The sequence below is a fragment of the Gopherus flavomarginatus genome, chromosome 4, assembly GCF_025201925.1.
Source record: "Gopherus flavomarginatus isolate rGopFla2 chromosome 4, rGopFla2.mat.asm, whole genome shotgun sequence".
In the NCBI taxonomy this organism is placed as follows: Eukaryota; Metazoa; Chordata; order Testudines; family Testudinidae; genus Gopherus; species Gopherus flavomarginatus.
The window spans coordinates 177,756,611-177,782,239 of NC_066620.1; the positions used below are offsets into that span (position 1 = coordinate 177,756,611).

The 25,629-nt window shown below is 41.4% G+C and overlaps 1 protein-coding gene across 7 annotated transcripts in view; it reads right to left on the reverse strand.

Annotated features, from left to right (window-relative positions):
* Positions 1 to 25,629, reverse strand: part of DLGAP2 (DLG associated protein 2) — a 688,475-nt gene that overhangs the window by 196,330 nt on the left and 466,516 nt on the right. For 2 of the 7 annotated variants that reach the window (XM_050950695.1, XM_050950696.1), the window contains one exon: positions 16,126 to 16,158. The exons of the other annotated variants lie outside the window; for them this stretch is intronic. In XM_050950695.1, coding sequence (XP_050806652.1) covers positions 16,126 to 16,158 — 33 coding nt within the window. The remainder of the gene's footprint in view (positions 1 to 16,125; positions 16,159 to 25,629) is intronic. 7 annotated transcript variants of the gene reach the window in all.

Sequence of the window (25,629 nt, forward strand, 5' to 3'; positions counted from 1 at the left end):
CAAAGATCACGTAAGAAATCTACTTAGAACAGTAACTTCTGACTCTTAGACCACAGACCTTAGAAACAGACCATTCTTACTACTCCATGACAGTATGTTATGCAAAGTAGTTAGTTTCTTTTCAAGCAAATGTAGGATTTAATGCAATATCAGAACATTTCTTTTACATTTTCTGCATGCATCTAACAGGTACAATAATTATACACAATAATTCAGAGAACTGCCAGAATCTATATTTTAAAATATCATGTTGGCAGATTAATGACATAAGCCAAACTAATTGACCACTTTTGCAACCCTTAGTCCAAATTAATTTCCTTTAGGATTTGTCCTTGGCTATAATTCCAATTTTACATCTTCCTTCATATGAGTTCCCATGGAATACAGAATTAGCTTACAACGTCTCAATATCATTATTTTGAAAGAATGGAATAGATTCTTCATTTTGACCTGTTTCCTTCAACATGCTGATGCATTGGAGCTATTTAAGATGTACTGCAATTTAAGAGGCTTTTGACAATGTCATTTTGAGCAGCGTCCCAGACTAATGTAGAGCAAAAATGGATGACTGACAATGCAGAAAAATCACTGCCTTAGCAGAATGTTCACAATAACTTGACAAGCCCAACATCAGAATTACTGCTGCCTCTGCAGCCCTCAAATAATTATGTTTCAGATTTTCAAGGAAGAAAATGTTTAATTGAAAAGATACCAAGGAATGAATTAATTTATTTTGTAAATCAAAATATACATCATCCTGTAATAACTATGGTCCAGATGAAATTTTCATTTTATTTTCCTTCAATTCTGTTTTAAAGTAAAGAGTGAGACATATAATCACACTGTTTTATATTGCTGCCTTAATGTCAAGCACCCCCAGAGCACTTTACAACAACAACTATTAACTAATAAAACGCCAAACAAAATTAATTACAAGCACAACTGAAAAAATAAGTCCTTAACTTAACATTATATACAGTCAGGAGTTCACCAGACTTTATCTAGCAGGACAACAGGTTTCACAAATGACTGGGAAGCAAAAGATAAAGTCTTCCACACTTCAGCTATATTCAACTGTTGCCAAAGAAAAGCAAAGCATGGCGATAGGCAAAAGAAATGGACGCCAACTAATCACGAGGAGAGAAATATACCCCTCCGCAGAGCGTCACCACCTTATCTCTCAAGTGTACTTCTTTTCAAAGAATGTTACTCATTTTAGTTCCAAAGTTATCTTAATTCCAGAGTCCTCTTGGTTTTTCTTATTGAAAAGTATTTCTTTACATCCAAAATAAAGTATCTTAAAACTGAGATTATAGAAATTTATTTTCAATGAAGGAAAGAATCTCACGTCAATTTCAGATTCCTGAATGAGTAATTTTTTGTGTCCCTCATTTCGGGTCTTTATCACACACTATGTTCCATGTTTGGCAGCAGAGCTGTTAGCAATTTTTTAACAAACCATTTTTAATCAAAATTGAAACAATCTACTGGGAATGTTTAGATTTTGACAAAAAACAGTCATGTTTCCAACAGATGCCTGCCTTGTTTCCTGCCTCCTCAACAGCATGCCTTGCTGGCTACCAGGTAGATCAAGCTCCGTGGCCTTCCAGGCTCCTCAGCAGCTCACCTGGTGGACTGCCACAGAGCTGGGGATCTCAGGGCTTCCAGCCTCTCAGCACCTCGGCATTACATCTGGAAAACTCCTGGGGAGCTCAGGTTCCCAGGCTTCCAAGTGGCTCGATAGGCAGGCTGCTGAGAATCCCAGTTCCCAGGCTCCTTGACAGCCTGCCTAGCAGGCTGCTGCATCCAGAAAACTGAAAAGCCCCTGGAAGGTGGGACTGGAACTTTTTGAAAAATTTCATGTAAGTTCTTCTGAAACTGATTCTTTTTATATACCGCCCTTGAAAAATTCTGCATCTCTGTCTTTCTGTCTGATTCTGAATGGTTTTTTTAATATACTTTTTTTTATCTGGAACTTCAGAATTTTCTGTGGAAGAGAAATTCCAGTTCCCACACAGCTCTGCTTTGCAGACTCAGAGTTACGGTCAGCAAAAAGCATATGAACCACTTAAATCCACTTCAGATGTTGAGGGTTTATGTGAAATTTATTTGGTATGTAGGTCTTTTACTGGCATTCTGCTCAGGTGAAAATTTCACCCAAGGTGAACCGCAAAAGGCCGTGCAAAACGTATACAGAATTAATGCAACTTTAAAATTACTGCTGAACCATGGTCCAGTGGCGCCCACCAAGACAAGTGCAATTTATGAGAATATTCACTCATTTCTGATCTTACCCATAGAATTCTGCAATACATGGGAAACACCAGGAATAGTCAATGAGTCACAGTCCTTTTTGTTTTGTCATCAAACCATTCCCCATACATCGGTGGTTTGATGTCTTTACTTTTTCTGTTATCTATCAAGATTGCACTGTATGTTCCTCAGCTTGCTCTGGTTTACTGTGATGTAAATCAGGAGTAATCCCAACTAAACCTCAATTTAAGTGTGAGATCAGAATTGAATCAGTCTTCAAGAGGATAGTTAGAAAGTAGCATCTTTATAATATAATTTCTCCAACAATATCTTTGAATAGATTGATTTGTCATCCAAATGGTAATGACTTTAGATGTCAGAGATTTCTGATGCTGAGAACCTTGGATTAAACATAGTTCCTTATCATTTGTTTTGCAATGTCCACCTCTCCCTAATCTTCCAAAGAATTCTGAAAAACCACAGAGAAAATTTAGAGAATACAATTAGACAAAGTAAGATTTACTCTAACTTATTACTGAATGCCACAGTTGCCAACAGCATGATTGAGCAGGCACTGGCTGGTAAACTATGATTTCAACCACAAGCAATGGAAAAGAATACAATGTTCACATAACATCTAAACTTAACAGGTTGGTTAGTCTGAAAAATGAACGGTTCAACAGATTACTCACCAACTGTAACCCATGGAATAACATACACTTTCTAAAAGGCAAAATGCCATTTCGTCAGGTAAAAAGTAGTCACAAACCAATTGCTAGAGTATGTCTACACTACGATATTAGGTCAAATTTATAGAAGTCGATTTTTTAGAAATCGTTTTTATAGAGTCGATTGTTTGTGTCCCCACACAAAATGCTCTAAGTGCATTAAGTCGGCGGACTGAGTCCACAGTACCGAGGCTAGCGTCGACTTCCAGAGCGTTGCACTGTGGTTAGCTGTGGGTAGCTATCCCACAGTTCCGGCAGTCTCCACTGCCCATTGGAATTCTGGATTGAGATCCCAATGCCTGATGGGGCAAAAACAGTGTTGCAGGTGGTTCTGGTAAGTCGTCAGGCCCCCCTCTCTCTCCCTCCCTCCGTGAAAGCAATGGCAGACAATCATTTCGTGCCTTTTTTCCTGGGTTACCTGAGCACACGCCATACCACGGCAAGCATGAAGCCCACTCAGCTCACCATTACCGTACGTCTCCTGGGTGCTGGCAGACGTGGGACTGCATTGCTACACAGCAGCAGCTCATTGCCTTTTGGCAGCAGACGGTGCATTATGATTGATAGCCATCATTGTCATATTCCTGGGTGCTCTTTTAGCCGATCTCAGTGAGGTAGGTCGGGGCGCGCCTGGGCAGAAATGGGAGTGACTCAGCCAGGTCATTCCCATTTTCTGCTAAGCACCCAGAAATGACGATGGCTAGCAGTCGTACTGCACCGTCTGCTGCCAGCCAAAGATGTAAAAGATAGATGGAGTGGATCAAAACAAGAAATTGACCCGATTTGTTTTGTGAAATCAATGGCCTGCTAAACCCAGGGTTTTGAGTTCAATCCTTGAGGTGGCCATTGTGTGTGACAGTTGTTTGGGTTTCTCCTTGATGCAAAGCCATGCCCTTTGTTGATTTTAATTCCCTGTAAGCCATGTGTAATAACCTTAGTCCCAGATTTGGACCTTAGCGTCCAAAATATGGGGGTTAGCATGAAAACCTCCAAGCTTAGTTACCAGCTTGGACCTGGTACCTGCTGCCACCACCCAAAAAATTAGAGTGTTTTGGGGCACTCTGGTCCCTCTGAAAAACCTTCCCTGGGGACCCCAAGACCCAAATCCCTTGAGTCTCACAACCAAGGGAAATAATCCTTTTTCCCTTCCCCCCTCCAGGTGCTCCTGGAGAGATACACCGACACAAGCTCTGTGAAACTACACAGAGGGACTCCCCCTCTCCGTTCCCAATCCTGGAAACAAAAAGTACTTTCCTATTCCCCCAGAGGGAATGCAAAATCAGGCTAGCGATCCAACACACAAATCTCCCCTTGATTTCTTCCTCCCACCAATTCCCTGGTGAGTACAGACTCAATTTCCCTGAAGTAAAGAAAAACTCCAACAGGTCTTAAAAGAAAGCTTTATATAAAAAGAAAGAAAAATAAGTACAAATGATCTCTCTGTATTAAGATGATACAATACAGGGTCGATTGCTTAAAAGAATATTGAATAAACAGCCTTATTCAAAAAGAATACAAATCAAAGCACTCCAGCACTTATATTCATGCAAATACCAAAGAAAAGAAACCATATAACTTACTATCTGATCTCTTTGTCCTTACACTTGGAAACAGAAGACTAGAAAATAGAAACTACTTCTCCAAAGCTCAGAGAAAGCAGGCAGCCAGAAAACAAAGACAAAAGACTCAGACACACAATTCCCTCCACCCAAAGTTGAAAAAATCCAGTTTCCTGATTGGTCCTCTGGTCAGGTGCTTCAGGTGAAAGAGACATTAACCCTTAGCTATCTGTTTATGACACGCCCCCCAAATTGCAGACAGTGGGGAAGCTCACTGGCAGCGATTTCCTTCTAGAACTTGAAAATAAACAGATTAATACAACACATACACCTTTACATATACTCCTAAGTATATAACTAACAGACTTCTACATTTTAAGAACACTTTTTAACTACTGAATTCTGGGAAACTCTCACGGGAGAGTGCATCAGCTACTTTGTTAGAAGCTCCTGTGATGTGTTGAATTTCAAAATCAAAATCTTGGAGAGCTAAACTCCAACGAAGAAGTTTCTTGTTGTTCCCCTTGGCAGTATGAAGCCACTTTAGTGCAGCATGGTCAGTTTGTAGTTGGAACCGCTGTCCCCAAACATATGGGCGTAGCTTTTCCAGGGCGTACACAATGGCATAGCATTCCTTTTCACTGACTGACCAGTGACTTTCCCTCTCAGACAGTTTCTTGCTGAGAAACACGACAGGATGGAAGTTGTGATCTGTTGCTTCCTGCATGAGCACCGCTCCTATACCACGCTCAGATGCATCTGTGGTTACTAGGAATGGCTTGTCAAAATCCGGGGCCCTGAGCACAGGGTCAGACATGAGCGTTGCCTTAAGTTGGGTAAAGGCCTTTTGACACTCATCAGTCCACTTAACTGCATTTGGCTGGGTCTTTTTGGTCAGGTCGGTCAGTGGGGCAGCGATTTGGCTGTAGTGGGGTACAAATCGCCTGTAGTATCCAGCCAAGCCTAAGAAGGATTGGACCTGCTTCTTGGACCGTGGGACAGGCCACTTTTGGATAGCATCCACCTTGGCCTGTAGGGGGTTTATGGTTCCTCGACCCACCTGGTGCCCCAGGTAAGTCACTCTGTTTTGGCCTATTTGACACTTTTTGGCCTTAACAGTTAGTCCTGCCTGCCTGATGCGCTCAAAGACCTTTTCCAGGTGTAGTAGGTGTTCGGGCCAGGAGTCTGAAAAAATGGCCACATCATCGAGGTAGGCAACTGCAAATTCTCCCAGTCCAGCTAGTAGACCATCTACCAGCCTCTGGAAGGTGGCAGGTGCATTTCGAAGGCCAAAAGGAAGGACATTGAATTCATACACCCCCGCATGGGTGACGAATGCTGACCTCTCCTTGGCAGGTTCATCTAGCGGTACTTGCCAGTACCCCTTGGTTAAGTCTATTGTAGAGATGAACTGGGCACGTCCCAACTTTTCCAATAGCTCATCGGTACGTGGCATTGGATAGTTGTCCGGACGAGTTACAGCATTTAGCTTACGGTAGTCCACGCAAAAGCGTATTTCCCCATCTGGTTTGGGTACCAGAACCACTGGAGATGCCCATGCACTGGTAGATGGGCGGATTATACCCATTTGTAGCATGTTCTGGATCTCCCGTTCTATAGCAGCTTGGGCATGAGGAGACACTCGGTAGGGTGGGGTTCTGATTGGGTGAGCATTACCTGTATCAATGGAGTGGTATGCCCGTTCAGTCCGTCCTGGGGTGGCTGAGAACAATGGGGCGAAGCTAGTGCACAGCTCCTTGATTTGTTGCCGCTGCAGACGTTCCAGGGTGGTTGAGAGGTTCACCTCTTCCACGCCACCGTCTTTTTTCCCGTCGTAGTAGACACCGTCAGGCCACTCAGCATCATCTCCCTGGACTGTAAACTGACAAACCTGTAAATCTCTGGAATAGAAAGGCTTGAGAGAATTAACATGGTACATTTTAGGCTTTAGTGAGGAATTGGGAAATGCTATGAGGTAGTTTACAGCTCCCAGGCGCTCTTGGACCGTGAATGGCCCTTCCCATGATGCTTCCATCTTATGGGCCTGTTGCGCCTTCAAGACCATAACCTGGTCTCCTACCTTGAAGGACCGATCTCTGGCATGTCTGTCATACCAGGCCTTTTGCTCTTCTTGAGCATCCTTTAGGTTCTCTCTAGCAAGGGCTAAAGAGTGTCGGAGGGTGCTTTGTAGGTTGCTTACAAAGTCCAGAATGTTTGTTCCTGGAGAAGGCGTAAACCCCTCCCATTGCTGCTTCACCAACTGTAATGGCCCCTTAACCTCGTGACCATACACAAGTTCAAATGGTGAAAACCCTAAACTGGGATGTGGTACAGCCCTGTAGGCAAACAGCAACTGCTGCAACACTAGGTCCCAATTATTGGAGAATTCGTTGATGAATTTTCGTATCATGGCCCCCAAAGTTCCATTGAACCTTTCCACCAGGCCATTGGTTTGATGGTGGTATGGGGTGGCAACCAAGTGATTCACCCCATGAGTTTCCCACAGTTTTTCCATGGTCCCTGCCAGGAAATTAGACCCTGAATCTGTAAGGATGTCGGAGGGCCAACCTACCCTGGCAAAGATGTCTGTTAGGGCCAGGCACACAGTGTTAGCCCTGGTGTTGCCTAGAGCTACTGCTTCCGGCCATCGGGTAGCAAAGTCCACTAAAGTCAGTACGTACTGCTTTCCTCTGGGCGTCTTTTTTGGGAAAGGACCCAGAATATCCACAGCTACTCGCTGAAATGGGACCTCAATTATGGGGAGTGGCTGGAGAGGGGCCTTGACCTGGTCTTGAGGCTTTCCCACTCTTTGGCATACCTCACAAGACCGGACATACTTGGCAACGTCCTTGCCCATCCCCTCCCAGTGGAAGGACTTCCCCAACCGGTCCTTGGTTCTGTTCACCCCAGCATGGCCACTGGGCTGATCATGGGCTAAGCTTAAGAGCTTCCCCCGGTACTTAGTTGGAACCACCAACTGTTTTTGCGGCTGCCATTCTTCCCGGTGTCCACCAGAAAGAATTTCCTTGTATAAAAGTCCTTGGTCTATAACAAACCGGGATCGATTAGAAGAGCTGAGAGGCGGTGGGGTGTTCCGTGCCGCCGCCCAAGCTTTCTGAAGGCTGTCATCTGCTTCCTGCTCAGTCTGGAACTGTTCCCTTGAGGCTGGGGTCACCAGTTCTTCCTCAGACTGTGGACTTGGGCTTGGTCCCTCTGGAAGCGATGTAGGTGATGGTGTTGTTTCCGTTGCTGGTGTACCGCTCTCCGCTGGTGTACCTGAGGGTATTTCAGACTCTGGCTGAGCCTTTTGGGTATGGCTGTCTGTTGCTTCTGCCAGTTTTGGCTTGCTGGCGCCCTCTGGCGTTGAGTTTGAAGATGTGGTTGCACTTGCTGGTGCTGGTTGCTGTTCCAGTTCCGGGCCTGGGACTGGAGGTGCTGTGGCTGTTTCAGTGGTTGGCATGGAATCCGGGTCCACTACCTCTGTCTGGGTCTCTGGTAACACAGACGGGGCCTCTGTGGACGGCTCAGGAACAGGAATGGGTCTGGAAGCTTGCCTGGTTTGGCTACGTGTAACCATTCCCACTCTCTTGGCCCGCCTCACCTGGTTGGCCAAGTCTTCCCCCAGTAGCATGGGGATAGGATAATTGTCATAGACTGCAAAAGTCCACATTCCTGACCAGCCTTTGTACTGGACAGGCAGTTGAGCTGTAGGCAAGTCTACAGCTTGTGACATGAAGGGGTAAATTGTAACTTTGGCCTTTGGGTTGATGAATTTGGGGTCAACGAAGGATTGGTGGATAGCTGACACTTGTGCCCCCGTGTCTCTCCACGCAGTAACCTTCTTTCCGCCCACTCTCAAATTTTCCCTTCGCTCCAAGGGTATTTGAGAGGCATCCGGGCCTGGGGATCTTTGGTGTGATGGTGGTGTAATGAATTGCACTCGCATGGTGTTCTTGGGACACTTGGCCTTGATATGTCCCAGTTCATTACACTTAAAGCATCTTCCATCTGATGGGTCACTGGGCCGAGGTGAGTTACTGGAGACTGGTGAGGTTGAAGGGTAGGGTATCTGTGGCTTTACTTGGGTGGTATGTGGGGTCTTTGGCTGTCCTCGGTTGTAGGGTTTATGGTCTGTGTGCCCCCTGGGGTAATCGTTCCCCTTGACAGTAGCTTTTTTGCTTTCTGCCAGTTCCATCCATTTGGCTCCAATCTCCCCCGCCTCAGCGATATCTTTGGGATTTCCATCTTGTATGTACCGTGTGATGTCTTCAGGAACACCATCCAAGAACTGTTCCATTTGTATGAGGAGGTTTAGTTCTTCCAAGGTTTGAACGTTGTTTCCTGTTATCCAGGCCTCATAGTTTTTTGCAATGTAGTAGGCGTGTTTGGGAAATGACACCTCGGGTTTCCACTTTTGGGTTCTGAAGCGCCGACGGGCATGATCTGGGGTTATCCCCATCCTGTATCTGGCCTTGGTTTGAAAAAGTTTATAGTCATTCATTTGGTGCTTAGGCATTTCAGCTGCCACCTCTGCTAAAGGTCCACTGAGCTGTGACCTCAATTCTACCATGTACTGGTCTTCGGGAATGCTGTACCCAAGACAGGCTCTTTCAAAATTTTCCAAGAAGGCCTCGGTGTCATCACCTGCCTTGTAGGTGGGAAATTTCCTGTGCTGTGGAGCAATATTTGGCGCCGGGTTGTTAGGGTTGGCTGGCACAGGCAGCCCAGCTTTTGCCAACTCCAGTTCATGTTTTCTCTGTTTTTCCTTCTCTTCATTCTCTTTTTGTTGTTTTTCCATTTCTTTTTGTTGTTTTTTCCATTTCTCGGCGGTGGGCCAACTCTTCTTCTGCTTGTTTCCTTCGGTAGGCCACCTCTTCTTCTTCTAGTTTTCTTTTGTGTGCTGCCTCTTGGGCTGCCTGTTCTCTTTGGAAGGCTGCCAGTTTGATGCTTTCTTCCTTTTCTTTCATCTCCATCTGTCGCCTGTGTTCAGCTTCTTTGATTTGTTCTTCGGCCTCAATTTTTGCCTTAGAAGTCATGGTTCCTGTTTTCTTGTGTTGGGGTGCCCTCCGGTGTTTATCTTCTGAACTGCAGGTTCTCTGTTGCCTCCTGAAGTCTGCCTAGCAACAGTGCTTTTTTCCCTTTCTCTCTCTAGCTAATGTTCAATGAAGGGAAACCAGAAAAACCACTTTATTTGCATGCCTATAAGTGCTGGTACTTGCCTCCTAATGGGAGGGCTATTGCATGACAAAAGACCCTTAACATGCAAGCCACAAACTGCGAGAGAGAGCAGAAAAAAAATTCTCTCTGGTTCCCTTTTAAAACCAACTGCTTCTCTCTCTGCTAAAAAGCCCTTAGCAGAGAAAAGAAAAATATAATATTCCTACTGGCTTCCGGATTCTGTCTATATCCCACCACTGCTACACCATGTAATAACCTTAGTCCCAGATTTGGACCTTAGCGTCCAAAATATGGGGGTTAGCATGAAAACCTCCAAGCTTAGTTACCAGCTTGGACCTGGTACCTGCTGCCACCACCCAAAAAATTAGAGTGTTTTGGGGCACTCTGGTCCCTCTGAAAAACCTTCCCTGGGGACCCCAAGACCCAAATCCCTTGAGTCTCACAACCAAGGGAAATAATCCTTTTTCCCTTCCCCCCTCCAGGTGCTCCTGGAGAGATACACCGACACAAGCTCTGTGAAACTACACAGAGGGACTCCCCCTCTCCGTTCCCAATCCTGGAAACAAAAAGTACTTTCCTATTCCCCCAGAGGGAATGCAAAATCAGGCTAGCGATCCAACACACAAATCTCCCCTTGATTTCTTCCTCCCACCAATTCCCTGGTGAGTACAGACTCAATTTCCCTGAAGTAAAGAAAAACTCCAACAGGTCTTAAAAGAAAGCTTTATATAAAAAGAAAGAAAAATAAGTACAAATGATCTCTCTGTATTAAGATGATACAATACAGGGTCGATTGCTTAAAAGAATATTGAATAAACAGCCTTATTCAAAAAGAATACAAATCAAAGCACTCCAGCACTTATATTCATGCAAATACCAAAGAAAAGAAACCATATAACTTACTATCTGATCTCTTTGTCCTTACACTTGGAAACAGAAGACTAGAAAATAGAAACTACTTCTCCAAAGCTCAGAGAAAGCAGGCAGCCAGAAAACAAAGACAAAAGACTCAGACACACAATTCCCTCCACCCAAAGTTGAAAAAATCCGGTTTCCTGATTGGTCCTCTGGTCAGGTGCTTCAGGTGAAAGAGACATTAACCCTTAGCTATCTGTTTATGACACCATGTCGTCAGTTGCCCCTCCCTCCATCAGAGCAACGGCAGACAATTGTTTTGCACAAAACCAGGCGAGAAGGCAATGGCAGTGCGATGACGAGAATGATGAGGACACAGACATGGTCACAGACTTCTCACAAAGTATGGGCTGGGCAATGAGCACATCATGCTGATGAGCTCTGCATGAGCTCTGCATGGTCACCTGTACTGTTCAGCTCATCACGCTGGCCAAACAGGAAATGAAATTCAAAAGTTCGCGGGCCTTTTCCTGTCTACCTAGCCAGTGCATCTGAGTTGAGAGTGCTGTCCAGAAAGGTCACAATGGAGCACTCTGGGATAGCTCCCGGAGGCCAATACTGTTGAATTGCATCTACACTACCCCAAATTCAACCTGGCAAGGCCGATTTCAGCACTAATCTCCTTGTCGGAGGTAGAGTAAAGAAATCGATTTGAAGAGTCCTTTAAGTCGAAAACAAGGGCTTTGTTATGTGGATGGGTCCAGGGTTAAATTGAGGTAACACTGCTAAATTTGACTAAAGTCGTAGTGTAGACCAGGCCCTAGAGATAATAAAGTATCTGACTTGGTACATCCAATCAGAGAGTGAGAACTCTGTTTTTCTTCGACGATCTGGGGGCTCATCCAGGATGACAACGCCTGCGGAGACAACAGCAGCTGCTGCAGACCGTTCCCCTTCAAACCCCATGGCACCTCAATAGAGGTAGAGACCTTTTGAAATCTCTATTGGGGTATCAGAGGAGGACTGCCTATGGGGCCATTTGTCCCTGGTGGGCTTACGCCATCCGAACTTATTGACTGTGCAGCAAGATCAGATGCAGAGCGGTGCTGGGGAATTGTTTTGCCACCCCAATAAGGTTAGCTTGATGTGGTGCTGGGGATTTAGTTTTGCCACCCCCAATAAGGTTAATGCATAAGGGAAATACATAAGGTTAAGGCACCGGTGCTGAGGGGTTTTTACCCTGAAGAGGGGTTTTAACCACCAGAGATAAGGGAAAGTGTATTGAGTCTGGACATAAGGTAAAGATGCATTATGGTATTTAGAAATAGAGGCCTTGGGGTGTGTGTGGGTATACCAGCGTGAATGAGAGTCGCCGGAAGACACCCAGAGTATTCTGCGAACCTGGCAGGCTCGTGACCAGAAATACTCTAACGCAAGCCCAGTGACTCCACCTAGTGGATTGGTAAAAGATCCGACCCAAGGTGGGCTGTCTCTGCCTGTCCGGAGAGCGCCTGCCTGGGTCTAGGATTGTGTGAACCCATCTTCCCTCCCCCTTTCCTCTCCGTGTGAGCCACTGACTGGTCTGATCATCTCACTTTAAGCAATGAGAGTAAGCGGCACCATCTTTCTGAGACTAGCCGACGCTCTTTGCTGAAGGGAGGTGTAGAGGGTCATGGCCATCCTCGTTAACCTTTCCTGTGTGAGTGACCTGTGGTGTGATACCTTTAGTTTATGAGCTGCTAGTGGACAGGGCACCCTCCCTGTGTGTGTGTGATTGGAAAATGGGTAGGGGACAGTCTAAGCATTCCCCCACACCTGCTAAGGGTACCCCAGCATATTTCATGTACGTACATTATGGTCCTAGAACCTGCAGGTGTTTAGACAATTGGAACCTTTACACACGTGAAAATCCATCTAAACAATGCCCACTAGAAGTACTTTCAATCTAGATAAGATCATACATCTCAGAGGAGCTTTTAATCACCAAAAAGCCTCTGACGCACAGTGGGAGCAATTTGTCTATTGAAGAAAGGAATGGGTTAAAATTCAGCTTGGCCCAGAGATAAAGAGAAAGCTGCTCTATGTTCAATGTCAAGAATCAATACAGACCATGCCAAGTACAAAGAAAAACTGCTTTCAGCCCCAGCTGGCTGTGAAAAAATATAGACAGAGCCAAACCAAAGGCAATACAAGTTACAGGACTGAGATTACACTTGCAAAGCTTAGTTGTCCAGTGAAATCCAACAGTTTACCTTTGCAACCCTGGGTGGTTTTGGGGACACTGAAGAAGCCACAGGCAGCCGGCCTGGACTGGAATCTCTGAAAGAGACGCTGCAAGAGACCCCAGGGTGAAAAAGAATGGAAGAGTGGAAGCAAGTTAGAGATTCTGGACAAGCTGTATACAGGATAATCTCCTGTCCACCTTCCCCCCTTCTCTGGATGTTATACACAGACGTGGCCAGTCTGGACATACGTGTGTGAGTATGAAAGTGGCTTAGGGCTTGGGGCATTAAAGTTTTTCTTCCCCTGAGTGATGTGGGAAGGTTCCCAACAATCTCAATTACAAGGGCAAATTCATATGCTTCAAAATATATATCAAGTTGAGAAATATGTTCTTTATATAGTCTATAGAGTGTTTATTTTATGTATTAAGTATAATGTATTGTGTTTTGTGATTAAGGATGTATAGCAACCCCATTATATTATTACAATGGGAATGTTAATGTTTGTATTATTGTTGTTTAGTGTAGGATTATGTTATTGTTGTTGTAAAGGACGTGATAATAGTAATACCTTTCATGGCCATGCTAATTATGCATTATTATTGCAGTCTGCTTTGGATTTAACTATCTTGAATAATTTTGTATCATCTACAAATTTTGCCACCTCACTGTGTACTCCTTTTTCTGGCTCATTTATGAATAGGATGAACAGCACCAGTCCCAGTACAGATCCCTGGGGGACACCACTATCTACCTCTCTCCATTCTGAAAACTGACCATTTATTCCTAACCTTTGTTTCCTAACTTTTCACCAGTTACTGATCCATGAGAGGGCCTTCTCTCTTATCTCATGACTGCTTACTTTGCTTAAGAGCTTTTGGTGAGAGACCTTGTCAAAGGCTTTCTGAAAATCCAAGTACACTATATCCACCAAAAAGGATCAGAGATTTATAGTAAATCACAAATTGAACATGAGCCAATGATGTGATGCCGTTGCAAAAAAGGCTAACATAATTCTTGCATGTACTGACAGTAAGACGCATGAAGTAACTGTTCCATTCTGCTCAGCATGGGTGAGGCCTCAGCTGGAATATTGCATCCTGTTTTGGTCACCTTGCTTTAAGAAAGATGTGGACAAATTGGAGGGAGTTTAGGGAACAGCAACAAAAATGATATAAAGACCCATATAGTTTGGGTGGTTAGGGTTTCCCTCAATGAAGAGCCTTAAATCTCATAACTAACACGTCCATACAAGATAGTGATTTTCTGCTAGGACTGTGAATCCACTTAAAGCTTTAGATCCTTACACCCCCACAGTATCCCTAGGAAATCAGTGGGAATCCACATGAATTTAAACAGGACAAGGGCCTAAGTTACACATATGGCTTGCTGAACTAGCACAGGAGGAGACAATTAATAACTAATGATCAAAGATAAGCATACAGTCCTCACTTAGGAGGCACTGTAAAACATTCCACACTGGAGATAAATCTCTCTGTGAGGAAAGAAAGTGTCCCAACTCTGCCAGAAAAATCATGTGTGTGCAGGGACAGGCTATTTATCACATTTGCCAGGGAAAGAAATCTCCTTCCGTAACAAATGCTAATAAATCAGAAGCTGGTGCCTTGACTAAACTAAGCTATGGTGAAGAAGTAGCAGCTGACTGAGCAATATCAAGCAGCACTGAAGATTCAGGAAATGGTTTCTCTGGGTTAAGCAGACCTCCATCTGGAGCCTGTATAACTCAAATCCCCGTTTCCAGGCTTTTACTCCTCATGGACACAGATATTATCAATCTGCATCTCTTTGATGGTTGACTATGCACAGGATATATGTATCCCTGTTATGCAAAGTGCCATTTGATAGAGTTGCATGTGCTTACACTTGGGATGCATTTGGCCTTTACACTGGATGTTTTCTTGGCAAAACAAACATGGAGTCTCCTTCCCACTCCTTTGTTTCACACAAAATAATACTGAAGCCCTACTGTTAGTCACTTTGAGTAATCTCCTTCTGTTAAAGTGGCCATATTTTCAAACTAAAAGGGCTGGCTTTTGTGGTTTTTAACAAATGTGTGCTGATGCTACTTCTGCCAACTTCTGACTCAGCAGTGATTTTATTCCTATATTAAGAAACAGATTTACATAACTCTTTAGATTGACTGGGGGTATATTACTCCATGAGTATTCTCATTTATGCCAGTGGGACTACTCATAGATAAAGTACTTATTGAGTAAGGATGGCAGAATCTGGCTCCCACATGAGCATCTGAAAAGCCCAGCACAAAACCTCCCCCTTCTGTAGTTATTTAAAATAACACATGTATTGATTGCATGAAAACAAAGATAAACTTGAAGTGTCCCAAAAGACATTCAGGCACTTGGATATCATATGAAAGACCAAGACTGTTCTATTAAAACAGAGACATATAATCTCTACCTTTTGGTCAACAACTTCTTGGATATCTAACACATTATGTCTTGGATTTCACCACCTATTTCATTTTATTTGACTCACTGCTCTACCATGAAGGGAGATTTTGAGTAGAGTTGGACATTTGTAAAACAGAAAAAGCTTGCAGCATTACCGAGACTGATCATTTAAACACACTATTGCATCATTTTGATACACGCGGTAAAAACTACATTCCAGGCACAATGTAGAAATCCGCTTGATCAATGAGCATCAAATCTAATTGCTGACTGGAAAATTCTCAGCCCAAAATGTTCACATTGGTCAAGTAAACTATGACTCTGAGGATATAATAATGCTAATCCAGCCATCACAGTGAATATTTTTATTTTAAATCATGTTGGTCATGTCATATTAGATACAATTGTGTGCAGGAAAGTTGTGAGAATACTATAATGATGTACCCCATCCTTGTTTGACTCTCTACAGGACACCATCCCATGACTGTTCAAAACTTCAGCAGGGGGGAAACCGAATCTTGCACTTCCTAAATCATTATCCAGGCATAGGCTTGTTAATGTTATTAGATTATTAAACTGAGCTCCACTTTGAACTCATTTCAGTAATTCTAATTTGGACTTGAAATTTTTAGTTCCACAATCTTTTTCCTTTGGTTTGGTTTTAATTTTTAAAGATCGTGTTGTTCCCATTGCAAACTGATTTTCATTTACATATTTTTAAGATTCATATTGGTATCTCCTCTTCATGTACCTGGACTAAAAATCTTAAGGCACAGCTTTCACATGAAATGGCATGTGGGGGAACCACACACTTTGACAAAGAACAAGCAAAGAAAAAAACATAAACAAAATAAATATAAAACGCACAAGGTTACACAATATCTAACTGTAACTTTACCTGGAAATGCATGCCCTGTTAGAGAATCCAAACCTGAAATTAAAACAGTGAAAAAAATAATCTTTAACACTTTTAACGCTTCAAAACTTTTAATTGGCACCACGATCACATATCATTAATATAAAATTTGTCACAGGAAGCAAAGATAAAAATCTCAGTGTTACATTAGGTAGTGTGTATAAATTTGGGTATGTACGAGACAGAAAAAGCAGTATGTAAATATGAAACTCCTGTATACTTTAACAAGTTCACTTGCTTTGTTATAACAATGTTAATCATGTTGCACTATAGTTAGGTTGGGTTTAGCAAGTAATTCCTTTCCAAACCACTGTTTTCAGAGGTTTATTCCTTGAATGTGAACGTATGTTCTGAGGTTGTACATATGAATTCTTAGCCCCTAGTAATATTTTTCTTTTTCTTACAAATGTTAAAAAATGATTCTTTAAGGATATACATTCAAAAGAAGATGAGCCTGATATACTACTGCAGGAGCAGGGAAGTGTAAATTACTCCTGTATCCCAGGATAACTCACTTTGAGGGAAAGCAGACAAATGATCCCAACACAGAAAATCCTTCAGGCTTTTTCCCAGTGGCAGGACAAGAATCTAGGATTGTAGCTTCCTGGAACAGCACCCTGCCATTTACAATTCTATATTTTTAACAGAGACACATTCAGTAACTTATGAAAGATTCTCTATAACTCACATACTTGCATTCATATTTAGGTCTATAGATGGAACTGAACCTAAGTTCACAAAATCGTGACTATTGAAGAAGATTAGCAAGGGCTCCTTTTGTATTAGGAAGACAAAGATAAAATGTATTTGATTGACCAAAAAAGTCTTCCTACCTAATGTATTGACACTGATACATGGAATAGGGTGTTCGGGCCTTTTGATCATACAGCAAACCCTCATGGGTCAACAGTACCCCATCCTAATTCAAAACTATCACCCTCACAATGGTGGTATAAAAGATACGCTGCCATCAAGAGTTCCTTCCTCCCTCCACCCAAACTGTGAGATAAAAGTAAGCAGCTGTGTGTTCCCCAGGCGGCAGAGCAGGGGAGTTCTGTGCTTCCTATTAAAAGAGAAGATGAGAAGGTGTTGGAGGAGGAATTGGAGGAGAAAAGTTTAGCAGCTAGTTTACTCTCCTGTGTACACATGATTGTTTTTTTGCGTTCACTTGGTGTTATTCTGAAATGAATTTACTCTTTATTTTTACCTAGAGAAGGGTTGCTCAGGGATCTGAGTAAATTTATTAGAAATGTGCAGTAGGAGTTTTAAATAAACACAGCCTTGAAAAAGGATTTTTCTTCTTGTTTGTAACAAACATACAAAAAAGCTGATGTGACTTGAATATTTGTTGATGCAGCTCAAATGTTCAGCCTCCTATAGTTCAGTTGCTTATTCTTTAAAAAAAATAGTTGTGGTGAGAAAATTATATCTTCTGCTGGATAGGCTGACACACAGCTTCTCCCACTGGAAGGTAGAAGGAAAACATTCCTGATTGTGATAATATATAAATGTACAAATGAGAGAAATTTACTGGGAACCAATAACATGCTCAATGCTCTAAAAGAACAAAGAAAACATGATTCCTGCCCTAGAAAATATGGCTTTCCAAAAATCATATGGAAACACATAATATTCTAAATGCATGTTAGATCAGTGGTACTCAACCTTTACCATCTGAGTTACAACAGAAAAAAGTTTTTAGATCTCCCTTTAGAAAGGGATCATGGTCATGACTACTCTCAGTACCTGTTCATGACCCCTTGACCATCCATGTGTTACAGATTATATACAGGTGCTAACACTCACTTTCCCCCGAGCTAGGCACCTAAATCCTTTGGTGGATCTGGGGCTTTAGTAATTGCTTGTTTAACTAAAATAATACTGTTCTTGGGGTAACAGCAATAGTCCTTATTATCAAAAAGACTTTGCATTCCCTTGACTGATTTTCAACTAAGTATACAGGATCAGGTGGAATACAAGTTTCTTGCATTCCGCTTACCAACTATTGCCCTGATTTGGTAGTTTTCAGTTTGATTCACACAAGATTTCCCAAACAAAAAACAGGAACATTGATTAAAGTGATGTACATGCAAATAAAACATATTTCCAAACAGCGTAACTACTATGTCCACAGTAGCAATTAGCAATAAATTATACTCACAAAAGCATACCTGATTGAGACAGTAATTAATTCATTTAAATAGAAGAAGGGAAAAAAGACTAATTTGAAGGTAGTACTGACTTCTATTTACACTGTAAAAATGTAGATGATTTTAAGAAAGGGAAGGGGGATATACTTGTTCTTTAGTATGCTGCAATCATTTCATTAGCTCAGTGCAGAACAGGCATTAGAGAGAGAGTACAGGCTTTTCATACTGATAAAATCATTATTTCTTAGCATTGATTTGATTAGGATTTCCAGCATCACAAAGATGAAGTCTTCTCTATTTCCTGTCTCCAGGGCACAATTCCTCACATTTGAATAATAGTACATATTGTACACTGCCATATGCAAAGCTTCATCTTTCACCTGGGTGGCAGGGCCGGCTCCAGGCCCCAGTGTGCCAAGCGCATGCTTGGGGCGGCATGCCGTGGGGGCGCTCTGCCGGTTGCCAGGAGGGTGGCAGGCGGCTTCGGTGGACTCTGGGAGGTCCACCGAGCCGCGGGACCAGCGGATCCTCCGCAGGGACGTCTGCAGGAGGTCCACTGGAGCCGCGGGACCGGCAAGCAGCAGAGCGCCCCCCTGCGGTGTGCCGCTGTGCTTGGGGAGGCGAAATGGCTAGAGCTGGCCCTGCTGGGTGGTTCCTCTAAAGCAGGATTTGCACCAAAATAGTGATGTATAATATATCTTCTTCCTGGATTAACATCTCAGGTTTGTACTGCTGCTGAATTTTATTGAAAGAACATTGACACTTACTCTGGTCGCACAGTCATTGTGATGCCACACTGAGAAATGTATTTCAGGTGTAAAACACATGTAAGTAATTGTAATGTTAGGAATCTTTCCGTGGAATATCAGTGAGATACTGAAATGCCAAATTTAATCTCTGTGCATTGATTCATTCATAGAAGAGTGAAGAGAAGCCAAAGAAACTCTAAACTATGCTTCTTTGCAAATATATGTTCCTTGTTTCTAAATGTTCAATAACTTCACTGCCAGGAAATATATTTTTTCCTCTAATTCTTTGTAGTAGGCAAAAAAATATTACAAGAAGGCTGGACTCTAATTTACTCTGGGCAGGAGAACAAGGAGGCAGCAGTAGAAGGAAGGGACCAAGAGTCAATCTGGGTGTGTAGGGTAAAATAGCTCAGAGGGCCTGGGGACAGTGCATTTTATAGTGATCATTGGTCCTTTTAAAAGAAAAAGGGATGGAGTCAAGGGCCAAATCCAGAAGAATGTCCTACAGGAGTTTGGGATATGAAGGAGGAATATGAAGAAATGTGAAAAGACTGGTCAGAGCCTCACAAAAGCGGGAGAAGTGGGGTGGTGGTGGACAGCAGAGCTGCAGTGGCTGGAGAACTGGGATGACCTGCACAGGTCAGAGGATGTAACTCTTCCAGCCAGGACATGGGAAATAAAAAAACTATGTCAGCCAGTGTGGGGATGGGGGAGGGAGCAGAAGCAGTGGTGGAGCAGCACTTTGGAATTATCTGTGTTCTAAAGTTATCCATTAAAAGTTGATGAGAGCTTTTGTGTTTTAATCTCATTATTTTTTCTCCTGATTTCCGAGAAGTGAGACCTGAATCTGAAACTCTTCTCCTGCATGCCCAAGCTGGCAGACAAAGTGGGCTGTTTTTCACAGGATGCATTTTCTCCATCTCTTCCATTCTCTACCTCTTCTCTTACTTTGTTTTTTTCTCTCTCTTGTGTTCCATCTCCCCACGCCTCTCCTGATTTTTTTCAGTCCCTTCATCCCTCTTAGATTTGGGAGGTTGGGAGCGCAGTGCCTTCTTCCCGCCCTTGGATCTAGCTGAGAATCTTGTGAAAAAAATCACAAGAGTTGTCAAGACTGCACACCCTAGAAGAAGATGTCCGCTAGTGGATATACCCTCTAGGTTTGGAGACCATCCTTAAGTAAAACTAGTAGGTAAGACATAACTGCGTTCATGCCTCTCAATGATGGCACTATAATGGAAATGTGCTGCAGCTGCAGAACAATGTACATTATTAATTAAAAGGCTGTTGTTGCTATAAAGACAATTCCCATATAATTCTCATTCCTAGATCTAGATCTTCACTATTTATCGTTATTTTATCCTCTTGCCCCCATCTCCAATTGATAAAACTCAGTTTTCAGACTCTTTCATTGCTACATTATCACACTCATTTGTCATTATTTCTGTTAACAGTGCAATTATGATTTTTAATGTGAATTTATGTTTTCTATAATGATCCATCTGATAAAAATGGAGAAAAATGAGTTTGCAGATTACAAAGACATTCATAATGTTACAGTAGTCAGTTTAAGAACCCCATAAATAATTTGTATTGGTTGTCTGAACTCTGTTTTTTACCATCTCAGCATAATTCAAGAAGAAAAATAATAGTTTGGTTAGATCGTTATGAAAACAGTACAGCAATGCACTATATAAAGCTATTTATTTCTTGGTTTTTATCTAGCTACAGGCATAGTAGTGATTAAACTGTACATCAAAATGGGCCATTCAAATTAAATCTATTGGGGCAATCATGAATTGATTCTGTCAGCTTTTGATCCAGTGCTGTCACTGGTTTCCAAAAGACACTACATTCATTTTTATCTATTCTGAGTATAACTACATGAACAATGCAAGAACTGTTTGGGATAAATGGTTGTATGAAAAATTAAGTGTCTTACTGTTAATAAACCTGATAGTTTGAATCTCTGAAAAGCACAAGTTAAAGTGTCAGGACAAAAATGAACTTAGTACTGCCAACCCAAAGCATTCAATATTCATGAGCCAAGCCTTCAGAATCATGATACTGGTTTAAAAATCATGAGATTATGAAATATAATGAAGGTTGGATTCATTTTATTTGTCTTCTGATTTTTGAACCTTTAGGCTTGAACTTTCAAGCCTTTCACTGCAACAATGCAACAGGGCTAGAAACACACTTTTTTTAAAACTGAGGTTGGGATTTTCAGGAGCTGGGGCTATTAAAAAAACAAAACAAAACACCAAACATTGTAAGATTTGTGATAAAATCCCAAGAGCTGGTAATGTTTTAAAATGTATGCTACCTCCAAAGCTACATTATTCCCGGGACATTGTCAACTTACATAATCTTATAAAATTTCTGTACCTATCTTACTAAAAAACACCTTATTAACACAGAAAGAACTGTAAAAAATACTGTTGACTCTTTTGCATTTATTTCAGCTTGGACAATGAAAACCAATTAAATCAATTATCTTTAGTTTAGTTCGTTTCACTTCGTCATTCTTGGTGCTGCATCCTTTGTGCTACAGAAACTGCAGTGGAATGGGTATTTGTAAAATAAATAACTCTCACATGGACTTTTTAAAAAATGGTTTTAGGTTTTGGATCTAATTTCCTCAAAAATGTAAAGCTAAGCTCCAGGTCAACTTTGAATCAATGGAGTAGCATTAAGGCTGATGAGTATATCCAGATACATTTTTTTAAAAGAGAAAAACTTGGGGTCTATTGAAACCAGCTATCTTAATTGGATCACACTTTACATTGTCCTCCCACATTCCTTCTGTTTTCCTTTTTTCTTTTCTTTTTCTTTTTTTAACTCTGCTGACAGAAAAATTAAGTTTTCTATACATTTAGGTAGTGTTCATTGGTCCATCTTTTTCTTTCTATTGATTCCATGAAGCTGCTTCCTTAAAATTTCTGAGTGTAATCACACTCTTGAGACTGATTTGTCTAAACTTAATAGAGGAGTAAAAAAACTCCATCATTCTTTAATATCCTACCGAACATTCAGCCACATACAAGTGCCTCGAGTTTGAAATACTAATGCTTTGTACTTGTCTTACTGCCTTTCATCACAGCAATTCAATGAACATTACACCACATTCCTCTCATTCACACTCTAACAAAACACTGTAACTCAGCAAGGTTCCCATATACATAATACATAAATGCACACCTGATCCATTAAAAGTAAATAAGAAAAGTCTAAAATTGGCAATAAGGTTTTGTGTTAAGAGCGTCAGAGAAATATGGTGTGTGTATTGTATTATTTAAATATTGCCAATGCAAGGCAGGTTCTTATGGAGGACCATTACTGTGAAGTTTAGGTCTTAGACTCATAGACTTTAAGATCAGAATGGATCGTCATGATCATCTAGTCTGACCTCCTGCACATTGCAGGCTACAGAACCTTGCACATCTACTCCTGTGATACACCCATAACCTGTGGCTGAGTTACTGAAGTCCTCAAATCATTATTTAAACACTTCAAGTTACAGAGAATCCATCATTTTCACTAGTTTAAACCTGCAAGTGACCCAGACTTTGTGCTGCAAAAAAATTACCAGGGTCTCTGTCAATCTGACCTCCGAGAAAATTCCTTCCCTACCCCAAATGCAGCAATCAGTTGGACCCTGAGTATGAAGGGATTGTGTTGGAGATTTAACACTTCAGTAAGCTAAACTGCAATGAAACTAAGTTTTTGTTTGATTATATTGGTTTACTGATGGGTAAACTGAGACACAGAGATATACAAGATCCGAAGCTGATCACTGCAGTGGATGGAAGCAAGCAGTAAAGGGCTCTTAGAAAGCAAGGTGAAATCTTAAAGGAGAACATGGACAGTTCTTGTGTTCTCTCTTTTCTAGCTATTAAACTCCAGAGCCCTCTCTTACAATATTATTAAAAATAAACCAATTTTAACCATAGCCTTTTCTTTCTTTTAAGGAGACTCAAAAGAAAGGCTGCTTTTTGACCACTGTCATGGTTCCAGGAAAGCTGTTCCTTTGATTTCTCTCTCGGTCCCTCATGTGGCAATCCTATATCTGCCCTTCTCACACACTGGAATCCCACAATTCATCCACTTTGAGATAGAATCAACAGGCTACAACACCTCTGTTCATCAACCAAGTTTCCTCAGCAGGTCCAACTGGGTTTGACCCCTGCCATAGACCTCCGCCCGAGAGCTGTGACACCAGACAGCTTCTTCAAGAGAAAGTAATATTTATTTGTCCATAGGAAAATATCTGTAGGATGGCAGAAGGCTAAAACTCAAAAGCCTAGCATTTCCCTCGTGACTTAGGGGGGCCAAACTACTACTACTCTGCAGACTGTATCTCTCTTTCTTTCCCACCAGAGGCTCGGCTTTTAACTGCTTTCAGTCTCTGTGTTTTGGATTTCCTACAAACTGGGATGGTCTCCCTCCTCTCAACCTGACTCCTGATTCCACACTAGCGAAGGTAAATGTCAAAGGAATTAACACAGTGATACTCAGACTGAAGCTTCCGAATTGCAAGTGGATCTTAAATATGTCTTCTGTGGCTCTTTGCAGCACATGATATTAAAACACGGTGTAATTTAATTATTAACAAATCTAAGTTATTAACCAATCAGGATGCTTTTGTTATGTTTTTAACCAATTATAGTTGATAAAATAATAATACTTGAGTCATTTTTCTGTAAGAATGTTATATGTATATGAATTGTAAATGAAACAATTAATTCACTCTATTGTGGCTCTTTTGGGTAATGTTGATTGCTAATTTGGCGCCTGAGCCACTGAGGTCTGAGTATCACTGAATTAACACCTATATTGTCCATTTGAATATCAGCAGTTGACATTGTCTATAGCCATTGATGTTTGTTCCTACAGACTGAGGTCTAACTAAGACTGATTTAACCCCCAGTTAACATTTAGCCAGCAACACAGTAATGACCAAACCCACAGGAATCCTCCATGTTGGCAGGGGGTTAGATTAGATGACTCTTGCTGTCCCTTCTAACCCTATGGTTCTATGAATACAGATATCTCCCACATTCTTTACAAGCCCTTTACTTTTACCCCTGGTGTAGTCATGCCTGAGAACTGGCTTATTTCTAACTACGTGAAGCAGCACTTATGAGCACTGAGTTCTTTTGATTCTGTAGGGGTATTTCCTCAATATTGCTGTAAAATGGCTATCAATAAAATCATGATAATTTATTCTTATATTAGGTCATTATAAACTTGCCTGCACCATTACTGAATTTAAAAGATACACATTTTTCTACCTGAGTCTTGGAGAATATAATAATTTACATGCTGACATTTTTGATTGCTTGTTTTATTAAATGAGATGTTTAGGCTAACTAAAGAAATTCAGGGATTTCTGCCAAGGGACAAGCCAAGCATCAGGAAAGAGAGCATCTTTTTGACCATAAGACCATGTTCATTAAGCCCAGATGTGTTTATACAGACTCTAAAATGCAGCTTTTAAAACATCAATCTAGGTTTAACTTTCTATGCTATATTCTTTTCTGCTATGATTTGGAAGTCTATTTAAGCATTGGTTACTGTGATTTGTGCTTTGTATAAAATATGCGTTATAAATCTTTAGTTGAACATTGTAAATATACTGCAAATGGCAGTACATAAATCCAAGGGGCATTTTGGTCAAGAGACAAACAACCAATGAATTGTCTTATTAAAGAACAGGACAAGTCTCTTGTAGAAGATATCAGCTGATATAGATAAGGTTTTATCTCAAACAGCTGGCAAAATATCTAGGTGTGAGAAAGATTCCTGACTTTAAAAGAATATAAGGATTCACAAAGAAGTGATGCATAAGGAATGTTACCAAAAGCTACAAAACCAAGTAGCAGGCTTCTCTTTACTCCAATCTCCTTTGCAAGAAAAAAGACTCAGTTTCAAAGCCTCCACAAAGAATTATAGAAATACTAAAAATAATTTCTTACAGTTGGAAAAATGAAGTCTTATAGTTGGGAAATGCTTTGTAGAAGACCTTTCTTCTAAACTACTGTTTCTGCATAAAGATTAAATCCTTTTAATTCCTTAGATTCCTAAAGATGGCATGAGCCTCTTTTGAGATGTATGTTTGCAAACATTTTGCATTTAAATGCAAGCATCAAATGTAATAACTTCCTAATATCAATGCTATGGTAAGATATTTTATGTACTGATATGGAGTCCAATGACTTCATTATAACTGATCACTAATGAAAGAAGCCATTTGAGTTTAGAATATTTATATTAATTGAGGAATTAATTAGTTATCTGGTAACACTTAAGCAATTTCCTTATCAAGCTGAGATAGACAAGAGCTCCCTCTCTAAAGACCTTTTAGAAGAAGAGATGATGCATTCTTGGATGGCTATTTAAAAGACACTCTAAAAAAGTTTTAAAAGACTATTTTTAGAACTGAAAATCTTTTACATAGAAAGTAAGGGCCTGGACTTAACTGAAACAGAATTTCAGCTCGTATTGACTCCTAATGAAACTGACCAGATCTCTCAGAAAGTGGACTGAATAAGAGAAAAAGCTAACTCTAACTTCAAAGATGAGAATTT